The 23,253-nt window shown below is 43.2% G+C and overlaps 4 protein-coding genes across 5 annotated transcripts in view; 1 reads left to right on the top strand and 3 right to left on the bottom strand.

The window, feature by feature from the left end:
* Positions 1-2,609: 2,609 nt before the first annotated feature.
* On the bottom strand, positions 2,610-8,577 carry dcakd (dephospho-CoA kinase domain containing). The gene is made up of 5 exons (XM_062475083.1): positions 8,141-8,577; positions 7,413-7,525; positions 6,818-7,021; positions 6,041-6,128; positions 2,610-4,074 (listed from the first exon to the last, which is right to left on the bottom strand). The coding sequence occupies exons 2-5, from the start codon at positions 7,522-7,524 to the stop codon at positions 3,789-3,791; spliced, it is 690 nt and encodes a 229-aa protein (XP_062331067.1). The 5' UTR covers position 7,525; positions 8,141-8,577; the 3' UTR covers positions 2,610-3,788.
* Positions 8,578-8,599: 22 nt separating this feature from the next.
* Positions 8,600-11,847, bottom strand: pus3 (pseudouridylate synthase 3). 2 transcript variants are annotated; one of them, XM_062475081.1, is made up of 7 exons: positions 11,713-11,847; positions 10,964-11,422; positions 10,491-10,768; positions 10,157-10,340; positions 9,532-9,641; positions 9,160-9,332; positions 8,600-8,955 (listed from the first exon to the last, which is right to left on the bottom strand). In XM_062475081.1, the coding sequence occupies exons 1-7, from the start codon at positions 11,827-11,829 to the stop codon at positions 8,690-8,692; spliced, it is 1,587 nt and encodes a 528-aa protein (XP_062331065.1). In that variant the 5' UTR covers positions 11,830-11,847; the 3' UTR covers positions 8,600-8,689. The 2 variants fall into 2 exon arrangements, with proteins under 2 accessions (XP_062331065.1, XP_062331066.1); XM_062475082.1 differs by having other exon boundaries at positions 11,675-11,833.
* Positions 11,848-12,497: 650 nt separating this feature from the next.
* Positions 12,498-13,568, top strand: LOC134030954 (cytochrome c oxidase assembly factor 3 homolog, mitochondrial). The gene is made up of 2 exons (XM_062474386.1): positions 12,498-12,751; positions 13,073-13,568. The coding sequence occupies exons 1-2, from the start codon at positions 12,553-12,555 to the stop codon at positions 13,174-13,176; spliced, it is 303 nt and encodes a 100-aa protein (XP_062330370.1). The 5' UTR covers positions 12,498-12,552; the 3' UTR covers positions 13,177-13,568.
* Positions 13,569-13,759: 191 nt separating this feature from the next.
* The window catches only part of wnk4a (WNK lysine deficient protein kinase 4a), a 28,314-nt gene continuing 18,820 nt past the window's right edge, over positions 13,760-23,253 (bottom strand). The window contains exons 11-20 of the mRNA XM_062474385.1: positions 22,934-23,050; positions 21,816-21,989; positions 20,638-20,692; positions 20,319-20,450; positions 18,009-18,853; positions 17,776-17,860; positions 16,476-17,013; positions 15,984-16,189; positions 15,421-15,512; positions 13,760-15,313 (exon numbers count right to left, since the gene is read on the bottom strand). Of these exons, the coding sequence (XP_062330369.1) occupies positions 15,311-15,313; positions 15,421-15,512; positions 15,984-16,189; positions 16,476-17,013; positions 17,776-17,860; positions 18,009-18,853; positions 20,319-20,450; positions 20,638-20,692; positions 21,816-21,989; positions 22,934-23,050 (2,247 nt within the window). The 3' untranslated portion in view covers positions 13,760-15,310. The remainder of the gene's footprint in view (positions 15,314-15,420; positions 15,513-15,983; positions 16,190-16,475; positions 17,014-17,775; positions 17,861-18,008; positions 18,854-20,318; positions 20,451-20,637; positions 20,693-21,815; positions 21,990-22,933; positions 23,051-23,253) is intronic.

Genomic DNA, 23,253 nt, shown 5'->3' with positions numbered 1-23,253 from the left:
TGTGACCAAGTCTGACTAATATGCCTGAGAGAGAGGAGAGAGCAGACAAATGAAATTCCCTTGGCAGGCACCATCTTGGTCTCCCCTCGCCAAAAAGGAGGATATTTAATTCTGACTGGCAATTGTTGATTACACAGCAAAAAGCTTCCCCTGAGCTTTTAGTGATTTTGGTCTGTAACATAGCTAAACCTACCCAAAGGCCATAGTTTAATTTATAATTAAACAAATCATGTTTGCGGTGGTTGAACTTTTGACTTTTATTTACTGTTTTAAAGTGTATCTAAATTGCCACCTGGTCCAGACCAATCGGCTTGCCAAAATTGGTTCATTGTTGAGTTGCTTTGTCCATGTAGTCATGGTTAAAAAGATGAAATTGTTATTTTGTTGGAGAATATTCCTCCTTCCATAATCCATGCGAGATTAGGATGCTTAAATGTAATTCCCTCATTGAATGCAGGTAATCTCCTTTTACATGGAACGACACTAGTTAGATAGGAAACAGACATTTGTTCATTCCCACCCACTCCTTGTGTCTTTGGATGGGAATGGTTGGAGTTGACATTTACAACGGCAAAAAAGTCAAGCTTTGAGTCTTATCAGTATCAGCCAGACCCTGAAGTGTTAGTGGGGCTTCGTTTCCAGAAGGCAACTGGGTGCTGCACTTGAAATCGTTCTGTTGCCATGTTAATAACCCCTTTTTGTGATACTATCTTTAGCATCCCTACTTAGCCCACTAGGGGAGGAGGAATCACTGTTAAATGCAGATGTCTTCAACTCTCTCGTTTTTTGTCTCCCTCCCTCAACCTCACACAGATACAGATACTGTACATCGGCCCCCTGCTCAAACTCATATCCACAGCTGGGTGCACAGAGGAGCATGCATGTGCACACACGTGCATGCATGCACATACAAACATCCGCGGAAACAGGAGCACACACATTCTTCCTTTATCTCAATCCCACTCTTCCCACCTGACACATGCACAACTTGATAGATACATACTTGAATAACAAACATCCCACACATCCCACCATCATACATGGTCTAGCATCTCTCCAGTGTGTCGGTGACTCAATAAAAACAGACCCCCCACATACACACACACACATACACACATGCGTACATACAGCTGACTGATACCACGCTAACAGGCAAAGACAGGTTGAGTCATGCAGTGGGACTGTCTGCCATGTTGGCTGTCTTTTCACCTCTGCATAGTCTTGTGTATGCGGTCTGACAAAGGGCCTCCACACACTGCCTTTCACCCCTCCAACCTCCTTTCCTAAATGTTACATAACAGAAGCCTTAAAAAGACAACTTGGGGTCTCTAGTAGAGGTTGCTTCCGTAGTTCATTTGTTGTATCGCAGGTGCCCACTATTACAAGGATGTGAAAATGCTGCATACATTATTCACCCCAGGAATCCAAAGTATGCAAAATATGAACTTAATCGTACCAGCTCATTTTTATAACCTTTACTTGCAATTAATTCCAGAAATGTGAGGTATATGCTACCGTCTGTCTTTGTTATTCCTAACAGCGTTACCTCCTCTGAGTACAGCGGGAGGCAGACGGATGAGAAACCACTCGGACGGGAGACTACAACATGTCTGCACTGTGCTGCCCATAGGCTACACTTTCAGAACAAGCTGCTGTGACTATCTAACTCCTTGCCCCCTGCTAGGATACAATTATCTGGTTTACTCGGAAATAGCCTGGCTGTGTGTGTGTGTGCGTGTGGCCCCTCTATGTACAGTATGGGTGTCTGGGTAATGTGAGTGTCTGCTTTGGTGTCACTCCCTCCAGGAAGTTTACAGGGGGGGGGGGGGGAGATGCAGAGAAAAGATGGCTAATTATACAAAAACAAATACTTGTATTTCCCTTGACTTCTAACAGATTCACACTTTATAATCCATACATCATTCTCAGTCTGAACGTTGAGCATATCAAGTTACTGTTTCATAAACAGAAAGAGATGAAAAAGAGACACTTGGAATTTCTTCTAACCAGCTGGCTGGTCAGTACTGTCAGTAGGAAGCCCTCTGGTTCGAGCTGAAAAAAATCATTACGAATAGACAGTTCCTTCCCATGGCAGCGGCCAATGAACAGCTCAGAGGTGATTTTGTGTTACAGTGTGTGAATGTGAGAAAAGATTGTGCATTATACATGTGTGTGACTGTGAGTAGCCAGCGTTCGTTAACTGCCCTCTGGCCCCCTTCACTCCACATTAATTCAGCAGTTTCTTGATAAAAGAGGAACTCATACCAGCAGCTCCTTTGGACAGAGCCATGCAGGCCACCCCAGGTCTGCATGCCCAGGAGAATAGCAGCACGGTGCAGTTGTTCTCTGGTGCCACTCCCGCCAGCCCGAATCCTGCCAAGGAACTCCCACACAAAATGACAAGGGATCGCAAGATCATGCAATAAGGAGGGCACTCTCACAAGGCTGTGTCTCAAAAGTCAATCACAGCCGGGAAATGGCAATAAAGATCTGGAGATGGTTCCTTCATAAAATATTTCTCATGTAATGTGATTAGAAAAACGTCGCAACATACAGTATTGGAAGGCTGATCTGTGTTGGTAATACAAACAAAACATGTAGTGTAGGGTGTAATTATTTTAATAAAAAACCGTTAATGTTCCATGTGACATATTGCAATTGTGTTGGATGACAAGTGAAATAGCAGCTGATCTAACAAGTAAACCGTTTTTTCCTCACGTACGGACCTTTAAAAAACTAGTTTTATTATTTACAGAAAACGGCTTCAAGTGTAAGAAAAGACACAGTGGCATGTTCAACATCTTCACATCAACATTCTGACAGCATGTAAGCTAACTTTTGTGTAAATTAGCATTGCTTGTGTGTTTAAAGTGGATTGTCAAATACGTTTCTTTACTAGATTCAACAGTGGCAAAATCCACCAAATCTAAAACATGAATAAAAGAGTAGAGATATTTAGTCTTTAGATATTCTACCAAAATTACAAATTCTGACTGTATTATGAATAGTACAGTTCCACCTAACCAACAAAATGATTTAAAACCATAGCAGTGTTTTTCTTTTTTGTAAATATAATTGCGATACTTTTTGCATTTTAAAATACTAATAATATATTTGTTTGCTATGATGTCAATACATTCATGAATTCTTCCAAATGTATCTGTTAGCTAGAGTATAATAAAATATATTTAAATTATAATTCAAACGTGATCGTGCCCAACACACATCAGATTTGTCCTATTCTTCTTCATTTAAATCACACAAACCAAGTTTAGTGATTTGGGGAAAATACTCTCACACTGTCAGTATCAGCAGATCAGAACACCTTCAGGTATGAACATTCTCTAAGTGCTAAGTCTTTCTCTTCACTGAAAGTGAATTAAAGTGAATTACAACAAGTAGTAAGCAGATATATCCCCTTCAATTCACTGTAAAATAAGGATAAAAAGTACTGTTTTTGTAGTACAAAATATTACAGTGAAGTACAAGTGGCAACTTTTTTTTAACTATTGTTATTTGTTAGCTTTGACTGCATAGAAAGAAAGATGTTGGTATATATTGTCAACCGTTTGTTTTTAAACCAAAGTGGGAATCTAAACATTGGTAGACAATGGTAGACCACGCTGTCAGTGCAAATTGCCAGCGTCAAATTTGTAGCATCAAAAGTTATGAACATATTAACCAGAGCACATCTAACCACACTCTTATTGTAGCTGACCTGTGGTGCAATGATATCAATCTTCCATTTACTCAAACCCCCACACCTCCTAGTGTTTCTCCTGCATGGGTTATGAAATCAACAGCTTAGTGGCGTAGAGAAGAAATCCACCGAAGCCGGCGGTGGCTGCTATGGCAATGACCCTGACCAGCAGGAACTCCATGGAGTCCTCCAGCTTCGTGTGCAGCCGCAGGACCTGTCTGTGGGTGTCCTCACGGCTGCCCGAGTTCTCGATGACGTGATTAGCCAGGCCGCGCTTCTCGTTGAGGGGCATCTGGGCGGCGATGCGCTGCTCAGCCTGCTCCTGGGTCAGCCCGTCCCTGTGCATCAGGCGGGAGAGCTGAGTGGCGGGGTCGCTGGAGAGGAACAGACAAAGGGAGCAGAACGCTTATTTGGAGTCTTGGAAATGTTAAAAATAACCGTCTAGGAATAAACGGTTTGTCTTATTACACTTCAGAGAGGTGATTATAGGGGTGGAGCACGAGGGATAATCTACAGTTAGGTCCATAAGTATTTGGACATTGACACAATTTTCATCATTTTGGCTCTGTATACCACCACAATGGATTTGAAATGAAACAATCAAAATGTGCTTTAAGTGCAGACTTTCAGCTTTAATTTCAGGGTATTTACATTCAAATCAGGTGAACGGTGTAGGAATTACAACACATTTTATATGTGGCCCCCCCCTTTTTAAGGGACCAAAAATAATTGGACAAACTAACATAATCATAAATCTAATTGTCACTTTTAATACTTGGTTGCAAATCCTTTGCAGTCAATGACAGCCTGAAGTCTGGAACCCATAGACATCACCAGACGCTGGGTTTCATCCCTGGTGATGCTCTGCCAGGCCTCTACTGCAACTGTCTTCAGTTCCTGCTTGTTCTTGGGGCATTTTCCCTTCAGTTTTGTCTTTAGCAAGTGAAATGCATGCTCAATTGGATTTAGGTCAGGTGATTGACTTGGCCATTGCAGAAAATTCCACTTCTTTGCCTTAAAAAACTCTTTGGTTGCTTTCGCAGTATGCTTCGGGTCATTGTCCATCTGCACTGTGAAGCGCTGTCCTATGAGTTTTGAAGCATTTGGCTGAATCTGAGCAGATAATATTGCCCGAAACACTTCAGAATTCATCCTACTGCTTTTGTCAGCAGTCACATCATCGATAAATACAAGGGAACCAGTTCCATTGGCAGCCATACATGCCCACGCCATAACACTACCTCCACCATGCTTCACTGATGAGGTGGTATGCTTTGGATCATGAGCAGTTCCATCCCTTCTCCATACTCTTCTCTTCCCATCATGCTGGTACAAGTTGATCTTGGTCTCATCTGTCCATAGGATGTTGTTCCAGAACTGTACAGGGTCTTTTAGATGTTTTTTGGCAAACTCTAATCTGGTCTTCCTGTTTTTGAGACTCACCAATGGTTTACAACTTGTGGTGAACCCTCTGTATTTACTCTGGTGAAGTCTTCTCTTAATTTTTTACTTTGACACAGATACGCCTACCTCCTGGAGTGTTCTTGATCTGGCCAACTGTTGTGAAGGGGTTTTTCTTCACCAGGGAAAGAATTCTTCTGTCATCCACCACAGTTGTTTTCCGTGGTCTTCCGGGTCTTTTGGTGTTGCTGAGCTCACCAGTGCGTTCTTTCTTTTTAAGAATGTACCAAACAGTTGATTTGGCCACACCTAATGTTTTTGCTATCTCTCTGATAGGTTTGTTTTGATTTTTCAGCCTAACGATGGCTTGCTTCACTGATGGTGACAGCTCTTTGGACTTCATATTGAGAGTTGACAGCAACAGATTCCAAACACAAATATCATACTTGAAATGCACTCTAGACCTTTTATCTGCTCCTTGTCAATGAAATAACGAACTCCCATGAGGGAATAACATACACCTGGCCATGGAACAGCTGAGCAGCCAATTGTCCAATTACTTTTGGTCCCTTAAAAAGGGGGGGGCCACATATAAAATGTATTGTAATTCCTACACCGTTCACCTGATTTGGATGTAAATACCCTGAAATTAAAGCTGAAAGTCTGCACTTAAAGCACATCTTGATTGTTTCATTTCAAATCCATTGTGGTGGTATACAGAGCCAAAATGATGAAAATTGTGTCAATGTCCAAATATTTATGGACCTAACTGTATTTCTTTTGTTCGCCTTTAATTTGTTGAGGCATATCTCTACAAACAAAAACCACAGACAGGCATACTGAAGACAAAAAAAGCTAATAACACAGGCTGCAAAACAGACAAGAAGCTGGAATTTCATTCAGAGAGGGTGACGAATGTGTGCGGGTCAGAGCCTTTACCAGTAGACAACCACGGTGTGGTTGAGGAAGCGTGTCAGGCGCCGGGTCTCAAAGAGCAGGGGCACGTCTAGCACCACGTAGCGATACCCTGGAGGGAAAAGAAGAACTGCACTCGAAAATAGAGTACCATCACTTTTGACTTTCGGTCGAGTTAAAAGCAGTGTTAAAGGGATTTCAGTATACGGGTTTTCTTCACATCGGCCCTGTTGAGTTTATCCTCCAGAAACAAAACTACAGTTATTCTTGAGATTTAACCCTGGAAACGTAGGCCAATGGATTCACAGGTAGACTTGTCTTAAAGTGGCTAAAAACGTTTTAATATATATTCAAATGAAATGCGCGATATAAATAGCGCAATATCAAAACGTTTGATTTGATTTAATTCTAACAACTGTGAATAGAGAGGTTCATACACTGTGCTGATATGAAAGTAAGTGCATAGGTGTGTAAGCCCAATAGGCATACAGTACAGTGCTGAAACTGTACTGTATGTTCTCAAATTATAACAGAGGGAAACAGTTCACATGTAAATATGAATAATTAGTGTGAATAGTAATGCTTTACTGGGGGTTACACCAGTATTAATGTTGAACATAAATATATGTGATATACTAGGACAGAAAATAGAGGACAGTATTAAAAAGACATGCCAAAGCAGGGAACTGACTATTTGTTCTGATGAAAATAACAAGCCAACAGCACATCAATAGGCAACAGTGAGCTATTCTATGCAGAACTGGACCCAAAGGACTGACCCAATAACCGAGAGTCTCTAACCTCTGAGGAAGTAGAAGAGGATCTGTTTGAGCATAGCTTTGTGGATCTCAGGGTGGGTGATGGAATTAAGCAGTCGGCGCTTCTCCTCACTTGCGAAGATGAGCTGGCCCAGCTTCTGCCTGTCAATCTCCCCATTCTCTAGCAGGATCTCTGGGCCAAAATGGCGTACTATCTTGCAAAAGGCCGGACTGTGGGGCTCCACCACTGCAATAGAAATGGAATTTACAAATTAAGCAATGCAGTACCTTATTCATTTGTTCTCATTCTTATACCACACATATTATTGGTGAGTATAGTAACGCACATAGGCTAGGACTTCTTTATTCTAGGTTTGGATTATTTATTAGTGCTTTAGGCTACTAGTGTGAAAGAAGAGTTCTGTCCGTCGCACACCAGGGATTCTCTTGTGGAGTAGGACCAAATAATAATGATAATACAAATAGCAATAAACTAAACAAATAAAATCTACCTCATGTTGAAAGTATATATCACCAGTATGCTGTTAAAGAGAAGGAAATCAAGGGAGAAAGATAATGATAAATAGAGCAGACCATTGTTGACCTCCCCATGTCAAACCCACATGCTGGAAGCCCACCTTTTCTAGCCACCACATCAGCATCGATGATAGGGCAGCCGAGCTCTCGCAGGATGGAAGACACAGTGCTCTTGCCTGAGGCGATTCCTCCAGTAAGTCCCACAAGAAACATTCTAGTCACAGAACAGAGTTGGTCAGTGTGGACTTGATTTGCCCTTCATTTTCATTCATTTATTTTGTTACATTGTACAGTCAAAACCAATTCCATACCAAATTGTAAGCTGCAATACCAGTGCTCATCTGCATAACATATTTAATTGTATATGCTAGCGTACATGTCCTTCTGGGCATAACCAGTTTTGAATTTGAATATATATTTTAGATTTTTGTATCAGCAATTTCTTCCTGTAAATGGAGTAGTCCATCTATATGTCAACGTAAGATCCGTAATGTGATTTCAGTGCTATTGTTTTAAACGCCACTCCCCCTACTCCACGCACACAGAAACTGATGAAGCATGCAGCTGATGTTTCACCTTAAATGACAAAACATCTTACACGAACATTAGTTACACATTTATTGGCTATATGACATTAGCCACATGACATTAGCAAGCTGATGGCATAGCAATATACAGCGGCTTTAGGCGAAGGCTGACTACCTAGCTAGTATAGTACTTTCAACAATAACAATACATACACGGAAACATGTTGTCATCGTCATTCATACAAAAACATGTACTTAAACTAGCAAGTTAGTTACTGGGATATATACACGTCATCCTATACCTTTGTTTGGTTCAGTCAATTAAGTTCAGTCGACTAGATCTGACCCAAGAAAGATCACAACTACTAGCTTATCTGTGGGAAAGCTAGCGGGCCAGTAGCAAGCCTAACGTTGCAGTTAGAAATTGATCCCAGATATTTGCTAAAAGTACAAAGCAAAGCCAATGTTATCTAAGTCACAAACATTATGCATATATAATTAAGTGACTAACACAGTGCAGTGAAATTGCACATCCAAATACGTTATGTTATTGTCATTTAGCTAGCCAACTAGCTAAGAACTGACAAGATAAGTGCATCAAGAACAACCTTCCGGCAGACCTTCGTGATAGAATAACGTTCCACATCAAGTTTAAATGCTTTACTCGTTAAAATTCTTAGGGAAGTACTGATTCCATAAGAACATCTTAAAATATAACCCTAACTATCAGATTAAAATAAAGAGAAAGTTCCAAATGACATCTTAAAATATTTTTTTTTTATTCAAAACAAAATGCTCTATAACACAAAAGCAAGGATAGTAATTAAGGCAAAGTATAATTTCCCTGGAAATTAATCCTGTTTGTCATTTGTGTCACCATTGGATGACACTTCCTTGACAACTGACATATGAGGGGAGTTGTGGGAAAGCTTTGACCTTTTGCCCCTGTGCACCAGTTCACCTCCATTTTCCCCTTCCTCGCGTTCAAGCCTGCCTCGTTTAACAAAATGTTCTATCCTGGACTCTAAGCTCTCGCAGCATGGACGTTCCAGTAAAGGTTTGTAATTCTTCTGTCTAGTCCCCTCCATCAGCCAGCAATGGGTAGATGGAACGCCCCCTGTGGATGGAGACAAAATGAGAGGACATGAGAGGTCAAAATCCATTACAGATTCTTACCCAATGCGAGTGTAGCAGAAGGATTGCAGATCCTAGAGAGATTTATTCCAGGCATGTGGGTACAGCAAGAAATGTACCCTCCGATCAATTTTGATTAGTTGCTAGTACTAGTGACACAGTGAGTCAACTCTTCTGACTTCCTTACCTGAGTGTCCAAGGCCTTGGACCATGCCATAGAGGACTTGGGTCTTAACGGCACTCTGTGTCCAGTGATGCTGCAAAGTCCCCAAGGTATGGCTCACCTCTTCAGCCTCATGAAGCCAGCTCAGACCCTCAAAATGGCAGTCATATAGCACCAGGGGGAAATCCACTGCCATGCTGGAGGAGTAGCACAGGTAGGGATCATTCATAACTGCAGTACATCAGTACGACAGGAATGCCGTTGTGACATTTCATATTAATAGTAAATGTATCTGTGATATCCACCCAGATTTTAATTTTTTTATAGAAAACATTTCTAGCAACTTCGCTGTAGATTTTTCTTCTGTTGAATTTGTTCTTGTCTGTTAAGACTGACCTGTACTGTGGTTTCCTGGGATTGTTGTCAACATCCATGAGTTGATCTATTATATCTGGGTTCTCCAACTTTTGTCCAATCAGGAGCAGGATAGCCATCATACAACGCACCTGTTGGAGATCAATTCACCACCTAAGTTTAAAGCCACTTCTCAATTACCTATGCAGGCCGTTTCACAGCCACATTCTATCAAATCATCTTTGATTCAAAAAGCTAACTTGTCTGTCACAAAGTGTAATTTAACACATAATTCCTTTTTTTATTATTATTATTAAACCCTATGATTAATACTCACAGATGGCTAATCAACCCTGGGCTTGATTCTGACACAGGATTGTTTGGTGGTAAATCCTGGGTTTTATAGCCCCTAGTGGCCAACATTTTTTAAGAACTTCATGACATATGAGTGCCTTTCCGAGGTATTCTGACACATCACAAGGAGTTAATTGGCCCATTGAAATGTGAAGAGGTGGGATAAGGCTGAAATTGGCAGGTTTAGTTCCACTTTAACTTACTGTTGAATGTGTGGTATTCAAATTTGATTTCTAGTGCCCTTATATTGTAAGCGCTACAACTCAAACCATCAAGATTCAACGTTCAGAAATGGTATCAGGTATTGCCACACCTGGTGATAGAGAAAGGCCAGCCCTTTGACCTCAAACACATAGAGGTCATGTGAACCGGTGCTGGACACACTGTGTGGCTGTACAGGCTGGATAGTTGCAGACAGGATGGTCCTTTGGAACTGCAGGACTCCGTTACCAACATCCATCTTGCAGATGTTGCGGAAGTCATGGGTACCCTCATAGCTGTGGGGTAAGGGGAGAGATTCAGTTAAACAGTTACTCTCACGGTGAAGCAAAAAATATTGACTGATTTACGCTTTACAATGTGTTGAGAATTCAAAGCAGTGCCCTGTTTTTCTCTAATGTGGCAGAGTTCAGAGTACATAAACTCACCATTTGGCTGCCTCTGACATCAACGACACATTTAGAGCGCCGCAGGGAAAGTAGTACCGGTAAGTTCTTGATCGACAGTCAAAGCGTGCACTGAATTCCGCCGCCACAGGTGCCCAGTCAAGGATTCTGATGTCTTGAGGAAGGACTCTGTTCAGCATCTTTACATAAGGGAGTTCCACTGCATCTTCTTTGATCTTGGCACCAGCACGAACATTAGCTGGGAGGGTCACCCCAAAGCCTCCACAAAACTGATTGGATCTCAAATCTATAGATATGACCTTGAGAAAAAACACAAATGGGGAAGGATGTGCGTGAATGTCTTATAACTGGTCCACCGTTTTCATGCTCCAATATTTTCATAGTGAAAATCCAAATTAAAGTATTTGAACATGGCGTGGAAAGACAAATCAGGGGGCGATTACTGCTTCTATATTTGAATATTTGTTTTGAATAACAGCAGTGTCAAAACTGACTTGAGAAAAGGCGCTGACTCCCTTGTCAGTGCGTCCACACCGGTGATAGTTGGAACTCTGGCGATCTTGGATCAACTTGGTCTTAAGAAAAGCCTCAAACAGCCTGGCTTCAACTGTGTTGTCTGTGTTCTCCTGGACAGCAAAGCCCTGATAGGACCAACCAAGGTAAGCCAAGCGTAGGGCTACATGGCGTCGAGGATGAGTGGAAAAGTCAAATGGTCTATCTTGACCCTTTTTCTTTCCCTTCTTCGTGCCCCCAATAGTATCAGGGTGGTTTACTTTCTCAACCAGACTGGATTTGGTTGTGCCCTCTATCTTATTTGCAGGCATATCCTTCTCTCCAAGCTGTGTCTTCAGTCTCTGAACCTCAGCCTCCAGGTCCCTGACTCGCTGTAACAAATCCTCTGACATAGTTAACGAAGTTAGAGCATTGACGACGGAGACTGCTGGAAAACGTATCTGGGGATTTAGGAAAACAATCACCAAAATAGTTTAGAGTGATTAATTTTGACTGTGGAATACATCCAGCAAAGTGAATGATAATATTGCTGTATTTCTGCATTATTCATTAAGAAACTATATGCACACAATTTGCTACCTAGCTTATAGCACCTATTGGGCGTCCGTGTCTAGCTAGCTAAACAATGTCTGATACACAGCTAGCGCTTTAGGTGCCACATTTCAGTAGTCACAAATGGGACTGCAACCCACATGTCAGTGTATCTTGCAGGTCCGTAGACTAAGCTCACCTTTGCTTTGACGTGCCTTGTAGGCGCAAACCAAAACTGCATTCCCAACTTCAGACTCCAAACTGTGTAGCTATATCTGACATGCTTGTTTTCTAGATTTTCAAAATAAAAGCACATAAAAACGATCAAACGTAACTTGGAATATCTTCCACGCTCTATTTGTTGAGTTGTAAGTGACATTTGTATAGTAATAATAATAAAATAATTCAAAAAACATTTTAAATAAAATTAATGCCAAGCACTTAATACAATGTACAGGTAAAACCTGGCTGTGGAGATGTAAAAGGGATATTGCAATTTGTTTATAGTGATTAGCAAATTCAAGCTACACGTAAAATTAACTTGATATCCCTCTCTACTCGTAGAAATCCATTATTTATTTTTTACATTTATCAGCCAGTTTGTTCAGTGCTGTAGCGATGGCACGGTGCGGTGGATGTATGTAGGATGCAATTTCAAGAGGAAACTATTGAAATTGTGATCTATAGAATGTGCACTGTGAAATACGACAGGACTTGCTATGCATTCATTGTTCATTCTTTAGAACACGTATTAGACCACTTTCATACAAATTCAAACAGAATGTTTTTCAAATAGTTAAAACACCTTTATTTTGAAAAACTAAGCATAACCCGGAAGTATGTCCTAACTGTTCCTGTCAATTTGTGTGTCACGGTTTAATCTGCCCGGGCTAACGCGCAATAGTTGGTTGCGCTGTGCAGAATTCTTCAATGCCTGGATGGGCATAAAGACATGGGCTTTATCATTGTATTCAGATCGTATAATAGACGCACACACGGTGTTTGTAACAAACCGGATATCGCCACCGACACTGCAAGCATGGCCGACAAGACACCCACGGAGAAATCTGAGGCTGCTTTCGCGAAAAGGATAGACCCAACGAAAGACGACCTTTCAAATGAACAAACGTTCTTTATAAGACAAGTCGAACTTGCACAGTGGAAGAAGAAAACGACACATCTAAGAGGCCGAAATGTTGCAACGGGACTTGCTATTGGAGCTATAGTGATGGGCATATGTATCCTTACCTAACCCAAGCTAGTAGTACAGTGTCACAAGGTGAACTATGTAATGTTAGCCACTTAGCTTGCAAGGTTTTAACGGAAAGCCAGCGAAGTTTAAGAAGTCATTGCAATGTAAGGATAGCTGTAATAGACGGGATTGTAAGTGTTTTACAAATGCATTCGTCTATTTTTCATCGTTCACAATTTTTGTCGGGAATACCACACATATTTAGCTGGTTAGGTAGGTTACTAGCAAGATAATTGCATTTTTTTAGCTGTGTTTCAGAATCATCCAGCTACTGTAACCTTACGTTTGCCTTGACATTAGTTCCTAGATGGCTACACATTTTACTCGGTGTCACAGGAGAAGATCATGGACGAGTTGGACGAAGAAGCCAAAGTTGCGCGACTGAAAAGGCCAAAGACGGGGGCTAACTGAAATGGACTTAGCTGCTGGAGTGATGTTCCTCTTAGCCTGACTTGTCACTTGCACTGGAAAGGTACTCTTTCCTGACAATTATGGCACTATCATATTCCACAGCTAGCTACTATTGCTATAGATGCACTGTTGGACAGTCTAGAATTGGTTGTGTTTTGTGTTGCTGACAAAATTGTCCATATTATGATTGTCAGTGGAATGAGTGATCCATTGTTGCCCAAAACTGGCAAGTTTCAGTAAGCATTATACCATAATATTGCCATTAAAAAGGCACTGGTTCCAGTGTGTAAAATAATTGAACAGTATCATGGTAAATCCAGAAGATGAAGAGAAGTAATTCAACTACTTTATAACTCACTCTTTTTACAGTGGCCTTACTTGGCGTTATAAATGGAGTTAATAAATAAAATACATTATGAAACGTAAACAATTTGATAGAATATTGAGTTGTACACAGTATTTTTTTTCTTTTTAATACAAATTAAATCAATGTGAGACATATCTATCATTTGAGTCATGTAGATCAAATGTAAAATATGGATATTTATTGATGGTAAATGACCAAAAAAGGAATGAATCTGAATTTTATTATAATTTGTATTTATTGCATTTTTCAAAATAAGAATTACAGAGTGAGGGAATGTACAATGAAGCAACATAATGTAGCCCTCAAACCTATAGAGTAAAAATAGCAAATAAGAAATTAGAAGGAAAAGGCACAGATTCACAGAGGATGGACAGCAGCTTCATAAAGAAACAATCATATACATTCATACATTTGATTGTACTCACATTTTTATCAATATATTACACATTTGAACTAGTCATACATGAGTATCAATTTCTAGAGAATTCAGTGTGCATATATAAGGCAACTACTAAAGGTTCACAGTTTATTGATTCATAACACCATCCAGAGGAAATAACATCCTACTGTAGTTTACACTGTTAATGGTTGTGTGCAAATGTATAAAGCTCAGAGAAGGAGATTAACTTAAATATATAATTTCTTAGATGTGATCGATTGACAATTACTCTGCCAATGACAGACACCATTTATGGAGTATTTCATTTTTCAATGGTGAAAAAGAGCAAATAGTGTCAAATATGTCAACAGAATTTTCAAAGAGGAACTCACTGTTATTTTGTATTCCAAAATGAGTACTTAGGTAGACTTAACTAAAGTGCAGAGGGTGCCTGATTAGCGTCATAGAATATTACTTAAGTTTGCATATGATGAGTTGAGTTGCCAAAACAACATACTTGACTATCTGTAAACATCTAATGGTAAATGTAAATATTTACACATTTACAATAAAAGTTAAAGCCACTCAGTCACTTAACTGTATAAAAAAGGTGTGAAATAATTAACCAGAAGTTTTTCAAAATCTAATGTGGCTGACCTTTTGGCAATACCTAACATACCACCAAAGTAGCTTGTGAAAGTGAATAATCCTACTGGTTTGTTTTTGTTCCCCACTTTCTGTTTGTACCTGTATTATCATTTCTGTTATGCAATTGACCAATAGTAATGATATGGCCACTCTGCAGATTGACATGGTTTAGTCAACAGGTGGGAGATACAGTGCAGAAGTAAATGAAAACAAGAACTGTCTAAGAAATACAAACATGAAGAAAACCCTGTTAACTTTCTGACATCTGTTGTCCCTCATGATGCCGGGTTCATTTACAGAAATATACATTTGAAAACAAGCATACAATAACTATGACAACACCTTTGGACTTCTGTAGTCATAGTGTGGAGGGCAGTGAATAGATATGTATCATGACCAGGGTTCTGACACATCAACACATGGCAGACATTGTGCAAATGAGTGACCAGTAGGAAATGCTGTCTCGTAAGTAGTACAAAACCAATAGATAAAGGTCACTTTTTTTTCCCTCCATGATATTATGACTGATCTGGCCCTCTGGCTATGAGGCTAGACCTAAGCACATCTCCGGAGTTATATTTAGGGCACTGCATAGCAGGGATTGGTGCAGTACTGTACCATCAACTATATGAACACTCTTCCCGGTGTATGATGTAACTTCCTCCAAAAGAACGGGCACGACCCACAGTCACACTTGAAATGAGGTAGTCTGGATGTTCAGCAAACATAGCTGAAGATTATTACTGTAAGACATAAAACAATACGTAATGTAAAAACAAGACTAACTTCTGAGAATGTTGACAGGGAGGATTGTAATGAGTTTATGTTGAGCGTGTGCAGGGTAACTCACCATTCTACTGTCCGTGGAAAACGTCACACCCTTGCTGCGCTTCTCCTGAGAGCTGCTGCTGCTGCCGCCCAGAGAGCTCCTCCGTATGATACCTGGAGTGGAAACCAAACGCACCCTTGTAGTTAGTTGCATTGTCAGCATTCACACTATGGACACAGTATCAGGGTTGGTACGACCCCGGTGGAGAGGTCTGTTTGGATCTTGCCACTTGAGGGCACCCTTGAGGTATGAAAAAGACTTCACCGCACTCAAATAGTTAGCTGATATTAGCATTTGTAGTACAAAAAGTATTATGCTAGAATTTGTTTTTTAAGCTGAACTCATTTTATGGATTATTATTTAGACACATATAGCATGATCAGTTGATGTACCATATGGTTCAAACTAACTTCTCTTAGAATTATGCATGGATAAAGAAAATTACCTTTGCAGCTGACACTTAAAATAATCATGTATCAATATGTACTTTTTTGCCCACATTAAATGTCTCCCTATTTGAAAGGTGCCACCTATGGCAAAAGACAGTGACGTCTCTTAATGACACTGCGAGGTGTTCTCCATACCTTGGGGTGGCGCCATGTCCAGGCACTGCAGGCTGTTTCGGCGGGAGGAGCTGTAGCCCCCCCCTTTTGAGAGGCGGCGCTGACGGTTGGACAGCATGGCGGCTGGAGAGACGATGCCAGGAGGAGGAGCTTTACCCATCTTCTCATACAGCTCTTCTATCTCCTTCTTCTGAGTGGCTTGGAGACTCTGCACCTCTGTCATGTGTCTGAGTGAACAAGAGAGGCCTTTAGTCGGGAGGGAAGCACTTAACACGTACGCTTATGTGCTCCTGCATGTATTCTTTGAACGTTTTTTCATACGCCATCAACCTACCAGGGACTACAGGTGAAAATTGGCCCTTTATGGCTAAATAAGTCTATTTACATGATGGACCCAGGTGCTCATGTTAATTAAAGTTCATTGTCCCTTCTTAAATAAACATAATACAACCAAAGCTCCCCATGTATTTTCCTCCGAAACCTGAAATTCTACGAACAAAAGTGGTCGCTCACTTCTCCCTCAGCTCCTGAAGCTCCTCCAGCATGTCCTCATCCTCGCCCTCTGATTCATCGGTGCTAATGTAAGAGGAGCTGCGGGTGTAGCTCATCATCCACAGGTGGTGGAGAGTGGAGCCGTACTGGGCGCCCGTCGACTGGGCTCCCTCCCGCAGCCTCACCTCTGGCCCGGCCGCCGTCACAGAGAGGCCGCCGTCCGCTGACGCCCCCACGATGCTGAGGCTGCACATTCGCCTCCGGATCCTCCTCCTCGCTCTCTCCTCCTTCCCTTTCTCCGACCCCTCTCCCTCCTCATTTTCCTGCTGAGTGTCCGGGTCTTGGAGGGCCCCCGCAGGAGGCCCGTGGGGGAGGGGTGGGGACACGGCGAGGGAGGGGTTGCCCAGGCCGGCCTCCGACTCGGCCTGCTCCTGCTCCTCCGTGCTACTCTCCGAGGAGGTGCTGCTGCAGGACCCAGGCTTAGCCACGGTGGGCACCGGGATCTCCATGCTGGGTGTCACCTGGAAGCGTCCAACGGTGTGGGTGGAAGGGTGGGGCTCTGAGGAGAGATGTGTTTCAATGTCAAAATCACAACAACCACGCATGTAGCCGGAGCCAAACCCTGACAAACTAGGTACAGTCATCTTCCAACTTCAAATGTGTTTAGCTAGGCTGGAGTCTCCAGTCTTCAGTAGGCTACACTTAGTAGACTTACTAATGACATCTTTGTGTGGGCCTACTTGTGGAGGCATGAGAGAGTGATCAATTAATCAGGGAACAACAGTACTCCAATCTACGGTTGGTCTATAGGATCTACAGCCCATCAATCTGATGGAATCTAGTGATTAATCAAAGAAAACCCAATCATCCCATTCATTCAGCTCAACAGGAACAGAGTTAGAAGCCCCTGCTCTATGGGCAGGGAGAACCCCTCTGCTGCTCCGGAGCTTGTCCCACACAGTCGGTCTGCAATATGGAGCTTTCAGTGATGGGTGTGCAAGGGCCTAATCATGCAAGAATGTTTATGGCTCTTTTCAATAAAACAATAGAACCAGATTTGACATTATACAAAGGCTCCCGTCCCGAGGCACTAAACATGGGTGAAAATGGCAGCCAAAACCAAGTTTGGTAAGAATCCAAAGTGAACTGAGACCGTTTTGATGAAGGCCAAGGGCATAACAAAACAAAGCATGGCTTTGTACCGTGTCTGTCTGTCTGTCAGAAATGTGTTTAGAAAGAACTCCCTCTGCAGCGCAACATTAATGTCTCTCTGTCCAGCCCACTGCAAATAAAAAGGAACAGCGGAATTCAAAACGCTTACCGGTGGAAGGTATATTTATCTTGGCAGAGCTGGAAGTCATCTCTGGCATCATGGGGCGTACCCTTGGTGAGCCGAATGATGACAGCTATTGGAAAGGTGGGACAACTGTGTCATTTTCATCATCAAATCACGTTATTTACACATTACGACTAGCCGGGTATGTTTCGTGACTGGGGGATATTTATTATGAATGAATCGGTTCGCAACTGTTCACGAGACTGTTGATGACTCACTGTGCTTTCCGGCGTGTCTGGGGGTGACGGGGACAGCTCTGAGGACGGGCTGGAGCTGTATGATCGCTCACAGGCCTGGGAAGGGTAGCCATGAGACCGCTCCTGTGGTAGGCTGGGAGGACGGAAGGAGCCCGTCTGCTGGGTGGTCGTCTGGTGGCTCCGTGGAGGAGTAGAGGTCATCACAGGCAGAGGCATGTTGGAGGCGTGTTGGTGAGGCCAGCTGTGATGGTACCCGGATCCAGCCCCATCCCTCTGCATCTGGGGTGGGCTGTCTGGGCTGTGGTAGAGGCTGTGCTGCCCAGGCATCCCCTCTGGGGAGTAGGAGCCATCCACTGGCTGGTATTGGGGGGAGTAGATGGAGGGGTAGCCTCCTGGGGGGACTAACTGGGGGTGGAAGCCAGCCATGGAAGCCATTCCCTGGGAGGCCAGGCTATTGGCTGGGATGAAGGAGTGGGCCATGCTCATCGCCATGGAGATGACGTTGGCCAGGGAGAAGAGAGGCTGGGTGTGGTGGGGCCACATGCCAGGGTGCTGGTTTGCAGGGGGGGACAGTGGGTGGCCCTCGCCGTTGCCTGGGCAGGGGGGATCCGTGTAGGGATTGGGGGAGCCTGGGGCTGGGGAGGGTACGGAGGGGAAGATAGGGGTGCTGGCCACTCGTGTTAGGGGTGGGTGTGTCCCAGCTGGTTTAGGGGAAGCAGGGTTGACCGGGTAAGGGAAGGGGAAGTGGGTGTGGCCCATGTAGGAAGGCAGGTGGTGGTAGTGCTGGGCATGGGGGGGCTTAGCCATCCGGGGGTCAGAGGCGTTCACCGAGACAGAGGGATGCTGCTGGTGGAAGTAGGGAGGCCCTGAGAGAGAAACAGCACATAACATGTCTACACTTTGAAGAAATCTGAACTGACACTTACATGTCCAGTTTTTTGTTAATAGCAAAAATGCTCTACTGTAATTTCTGATGTCAACTGGTATGTCTGTAACATCAATACTGTGCTCATATATCTCAATATATGAACAAAATGCATATTATAAACTCCCATATTGGTTCCTAAGCTAACTATGAATATAATACTGAGGTAAAACATGTTCTTGGATAAAAGTAAATCAAGTAATTTAACAGTATGTAAGCAAAGGGGGGAAAAAAATTGATGGAAATTTCAGACGTAATTGGAAGTGCTTTTTACTTTGTTCTAATTATTGTATAAGGTTTTACTCTAATCTGACTTATTTTACAGACAGGTAATTCCATCCCTTCTGAGCAATAAAAGACTGATAAATAGGCTGACAAGAGACAATCACATCACAACTCTCTGCTGGATTCTGAATTAACGTGAACATAAATCCCTCAGAAGAACAGCATGGTACACTAGGATGAAGTAATCATATAACCAATTGTGATAGCTGCCAAAGACAAGCAAAGCAAGTCCTGCTCAGGATTTAACCTCAATGGAGCAAGGAAGACTTTGTTTTCAAACTCAAAATAGCAGAAAATACGTGTTTTCAGAGTCCCCACTGTACGTGTTTCAAACGAGCGTTGTTGATAACTACTCAGGGAATAGCCAAAGACGACATAGCCCTACCCCTTCCACTGATTTGACGTTTCACTTAACAATGGGTCTACAGTTATAAACCAACACGCCTCCTGTCGATGAGGTAAACCAGCTACTTCCATTTCAGTGCAGATGGAAATATAGGCTGGGCAACACAAAAAAAGAGGCAGTGGGCCAAGAAGTACTGCGAAAGAAGCTGTCCTGTGCGTCTGTGTGTGTGCGGCAGAGATCAGAAAGAAGGGGAGGGGTTTGAGATGGCTAGCGATGTCTTCTAGCTTGGGGGAGGGGGGAGTCTGTAGGGGTGTGGTGTGTTTGTGTATGTGTGTGTGCGGGGGGGGGGGGATTTCTTGGAAAGAGTTTGAGAATGCTGGCAAACAGATGTTGGAGAATTTTGCAGTGCCTATGAGAAGTGTCTACGCTTCACAGTGACAGCATTCACGCCCCTGAAAAAGGTAGAATGTGTCCTTCAGGTGAGGTAATTACCCAAGAGGCCCTGTAGCAAGGCCAACACAGACCAGGGCTTTGAGGGACTGGAAAGGTGCTTGGCGCCACGCAAATTCCCTGACAATACTTAGAAAGAAGAAATGGGAAGGGGCGGGAAGGGGGTCCTCTGGGTTTTATGGGGTTTTGAGGTCGATAATGAGTTTTCTTCTCTGCCAAAAGACTGTACCGGTTTGCTGTGGTAGACAGTGAATGATACTAGTGTACAGTCGTTCTCAGTTTACTCTGTGAGAATGGGGAGGGGGGGGGGGGGCGTTGCATTTACCTGCGCCGCTGTGGAAAGACTGGGAGCGTAATAGAGGTCGCTCAGCTGAAGTAACGTCTGCGTTGAACCAGTCTTCTGTGAGGCCTGGGGGAAAGGCTTGCGTCCCCGCACCGGGCCCTGGCATACTGACGTCTGAGACACACAAACCAAGTCAGGCTCGGCATAGATGGACACAGGATGACGCATGCTGAGATAGTAGCCGACAGGGCGTGTTTACAGTATGAAATGCGGCAGGAACAGTAAGTGTATTTGCAATACAAACATGACAACAGTAACTTAAGATGAAGCCTAGAGGTGATTTGTAGTAGAGATGTCTTACCAGGAAGTGAAGAGGAAGAGTGTGTCCGAGCCAGGTTATGACTGTGGAGATTAGACTGTAAAAGAGACATATAGTACAGCTTGGTTTTATGGAGGCATTGTTTCAAAATAATGTGCTTGTTACAACTGAAGGTTGGTTTTATGGTGGTAACAAAACAAGCTTATTAGACTTGGAATACTGTACATTTGCTGATCTAGGACTTATGCTGCAATCAAGACAGTTCACTGCAACCTATCTCAGTGTGTGAGTAACAGCCCAGGATGAGTTAGACCACTCCTGCTTCCAAAAGGGAGCAAAATATCAACATCTATCGACACACAAACAATTCATAGAACCAGCGCAAGTCACAAGTAACAGGAACTGATAGGACACAGTGCTGTGGTCGCGTTCTTCCAGACTTCCCTCGTTAGAAGCCTTTGAAAAGGGAAATAAATATAGCCAGAAAGCATAGCCATCGGGTGTCTTAGAGATGAGGTCGGCCGCCTGGTTTCAATTGATTCCTGATGTGTGTGCGGGGAGGGAAAGACAGATGCCTGCAGCAGCCTGAGGTAATTACGTACCTCGGGGAGAGCAGGCAGGAGGTACGAGAAGGGGGTGAGGGGATTTTGGGGCCTGGTTTAGTTTTCCGGTCTCCCATCCCACATGAAACAACACATTGTTCTAAGCCCTCGTATTCATGGCCATCTAAAGTCCTTTTCCTGGAGGGGAGCAGGAGATTGTGCTCTGTGGTGTGGTGTGGAACTGAATGGTCTACCCCCCTGCTCCTCCATCTGAATGGACTGAACCTCGACTGTGTGATTATTGGGCCATCTCTGTAGCTACTTTAGGGTTAGGGTGAGGAGAGAAGGACAAGTAGGATTGTGGGGTTATACAGGCAAGCGGTTTAGTACCGTTCTGCCCTATCTCTGCGCTCAAGTCTTTTTCCATGTGGTCTAAAGGCAAGGTTACCCTGTTTCCCCTATCTACTGTCAACTCCACCTTTCAGACTGACATATGAGCTGAACTCGGTAAGCACAGCCAGCCAGGGTTTTATTTACATGACTTCCGTCTGACTTGAAAACATGGTTGGGTGTTCAAGAGGAAATGTCTGGCATTTTAAGACGTATTTCCCTGCTGTCCCGATGGACACTTGAAGCTGGTAGTGTGGCGGGTCTGGGAAGCGTGGGGTGACGACCAACCTGTGAGGCAGACATTGTGCTGGCGGCGCTGTTGTAGGCTGTCCTGGGGAGGCCCTGGCCCCCAGCATGGACGGAGGGCTCCTTTCCCATCAGAGCCTCAGCCCGCTTGATGATGTCACTCAGGCGGTGGATGAAGCCCTCCTTCTCTGACGGCAGGATGAACTCATTGTGCACCTGGGAAAAACACGACTCGTTATTATCTGTTCAATACGTGTCTGCATGCACAGGATGTTTGACTGTCCGACTAGCCATCTGTTCATCTGTCCATCCATCCATCTTTCCATCAATCCATCCATCCATAATTTTCAACATATTACCCTTATTTATTGCTGAGTACTTTGCTTACTGTTTCAGAAATTGGACATAAAAAATATTAAACGATGGTTGCTTGTGCAACATATTCAGTATGATAATTTGTTGGGGAGGCTCGACTTGAGTACATATTCAGGCGGTTTCTGGGCTGTGAATTGGGTTTGGGTGGGTCTCCTTTCAGCATGTTTTAATTCAGCTCACATATTGCATTAATAACAACAGGGGCACTTATGAGAGTGAGGCCCCTACTGTGCCAAAACTGGATAAACAAAAGCCCACTGTATTTCACTGGTGAAATAAACAGCACACGCTCAATGAACGGAAACTGCACCCCGGACAGCGGTAAAAAATACAGCGCAACATCTCGTCTGCCGCCCGCCAGCTGTCCATATCCCTCTGAAGCACACACGTTTGTGAAGAACGCCACATGAGGTGCGTGGAAACTTATCTGAATCAACCACTTTCTGATAACTGTGATAAAAGGTCTATGAGACGTAGAAATGACAAACACATTTGTCACTGTATCTAGGACGCACAGTCTGTACTGCTGGGTAAGATAGGAGAGTCTGTGTGAAGATAAGTTGTAAGACCTCTATTGAGAGACCCCAAGCTCCTCAGAATGTTCTATGCCAGCACTGATAATGCATATAAGCATGGGTTACATAATGTCAACATAGTTAGATAAATACAACATATTTTCCATATGCATGCACAATTCCAGGAATTCAAAGACAGACTATCACTGTAAAACGTTCCTTAATTGATCAACCATGTGGGAGCAATGAGTGCTCAAGGTGACAAGTTACCATGACAGCAGAAATGTCCTCAGGGTTATCTCCATCCAGGTCAAACTTGAAAGTCACCATCTTGTCATTGTGAGTCTGCAGTTGACACTCCACCACGCGGTCAACTTTATCAGAGAGCTGCAGAGACAAAGTACATAAGTGTGCTGCAGACTAGGCCCAGTAACAGAACAGGGACATGACATTGGCCAGTTAACACAACAGGGACAAAAAACGTGTGTGTGTGCGCTCCTGTGTGCTCGTATGTGTGTGTGTTTGTGTGGGTGTAGTGTCTTGTACTTTCTGAGTGCATGTTGGTAAACACGGCCTGTTTGTTTCTGCTT

This window comes from Osmerus eperlanus, chromosome 12, assembly GCF_963692335.1.
Source record: "Osmerus eperlanus chromosome 12, fOsmEpe2.1, whole genome shotgun sequence".
Taxonomy (NCBI): domain Eukaryota; kingdom Metazoa; phylum Chordata; class Actinopteri; order Osmeriformes; family Osmeridae; genus Osmerus; species Osmerus eperlanus.
The sequence above is the reverse complement of the archived record's forward strand: the minus strand, read 5'-3'. Positions and strand labels throughout refer to the sequence as shown.

Coding starts and splice junctions, on each gene's coding strand:
- dcakd (XM_062475083.1), bottom strand. CDS start 7,524: ATGTTTCTTGTGGGACTTACTGGAGGAATCGCCTCAGGCAAGAGCACT. Junction 7,022..7,412: donor TGATGTGGTGGCTAGAAAAG/GTGGGCTTCCAG, acceptor TTTCTATTGCAG/TGGTGGAGCCCCACAGTCCG. Junction 6,129..6,817: donor CCTCTTCTACTTCCTCAGAG/GTTAGAGACTCT, acceptor TTTTCCCTCCAG/GGTATCGCTACGTGGTGCTA.
- pus3 (XM_062475081.1), bottom strand. CDS start 11,829: ATGTGCTTTTATTTTGAAAATCTAGAAAACAAGCATGTCAGATATAGC. Junction 9,642..10,156: donor TGGCCTTTCTCTATCACCAG/GTGTGGCAATAC, acceptor GATCTCCAACAG/GTGCGTTGTATGATGGCTAT. Junction 9,333..9,531: donor CCCAGGAAACCACAGTACAG/GTCAGTCTTAAC, acceptor CTACTCCTCCAG/CATGGCAGTGGATTTCCCCC.
- LOC134030954 (XM_062474386.1), top strand. CDS start 12,553: ATGGCCGACAAGACACCCACGGAGAAATCTGAGGCTGCTTTCGCGAAA. Junction 12,752..13,072: donor AGCTATAGTGATGGGCATAT/GTATCCTTACCT, acceptor ATTAGTTCCTAG/ATGGCTACACATTTTACTCG.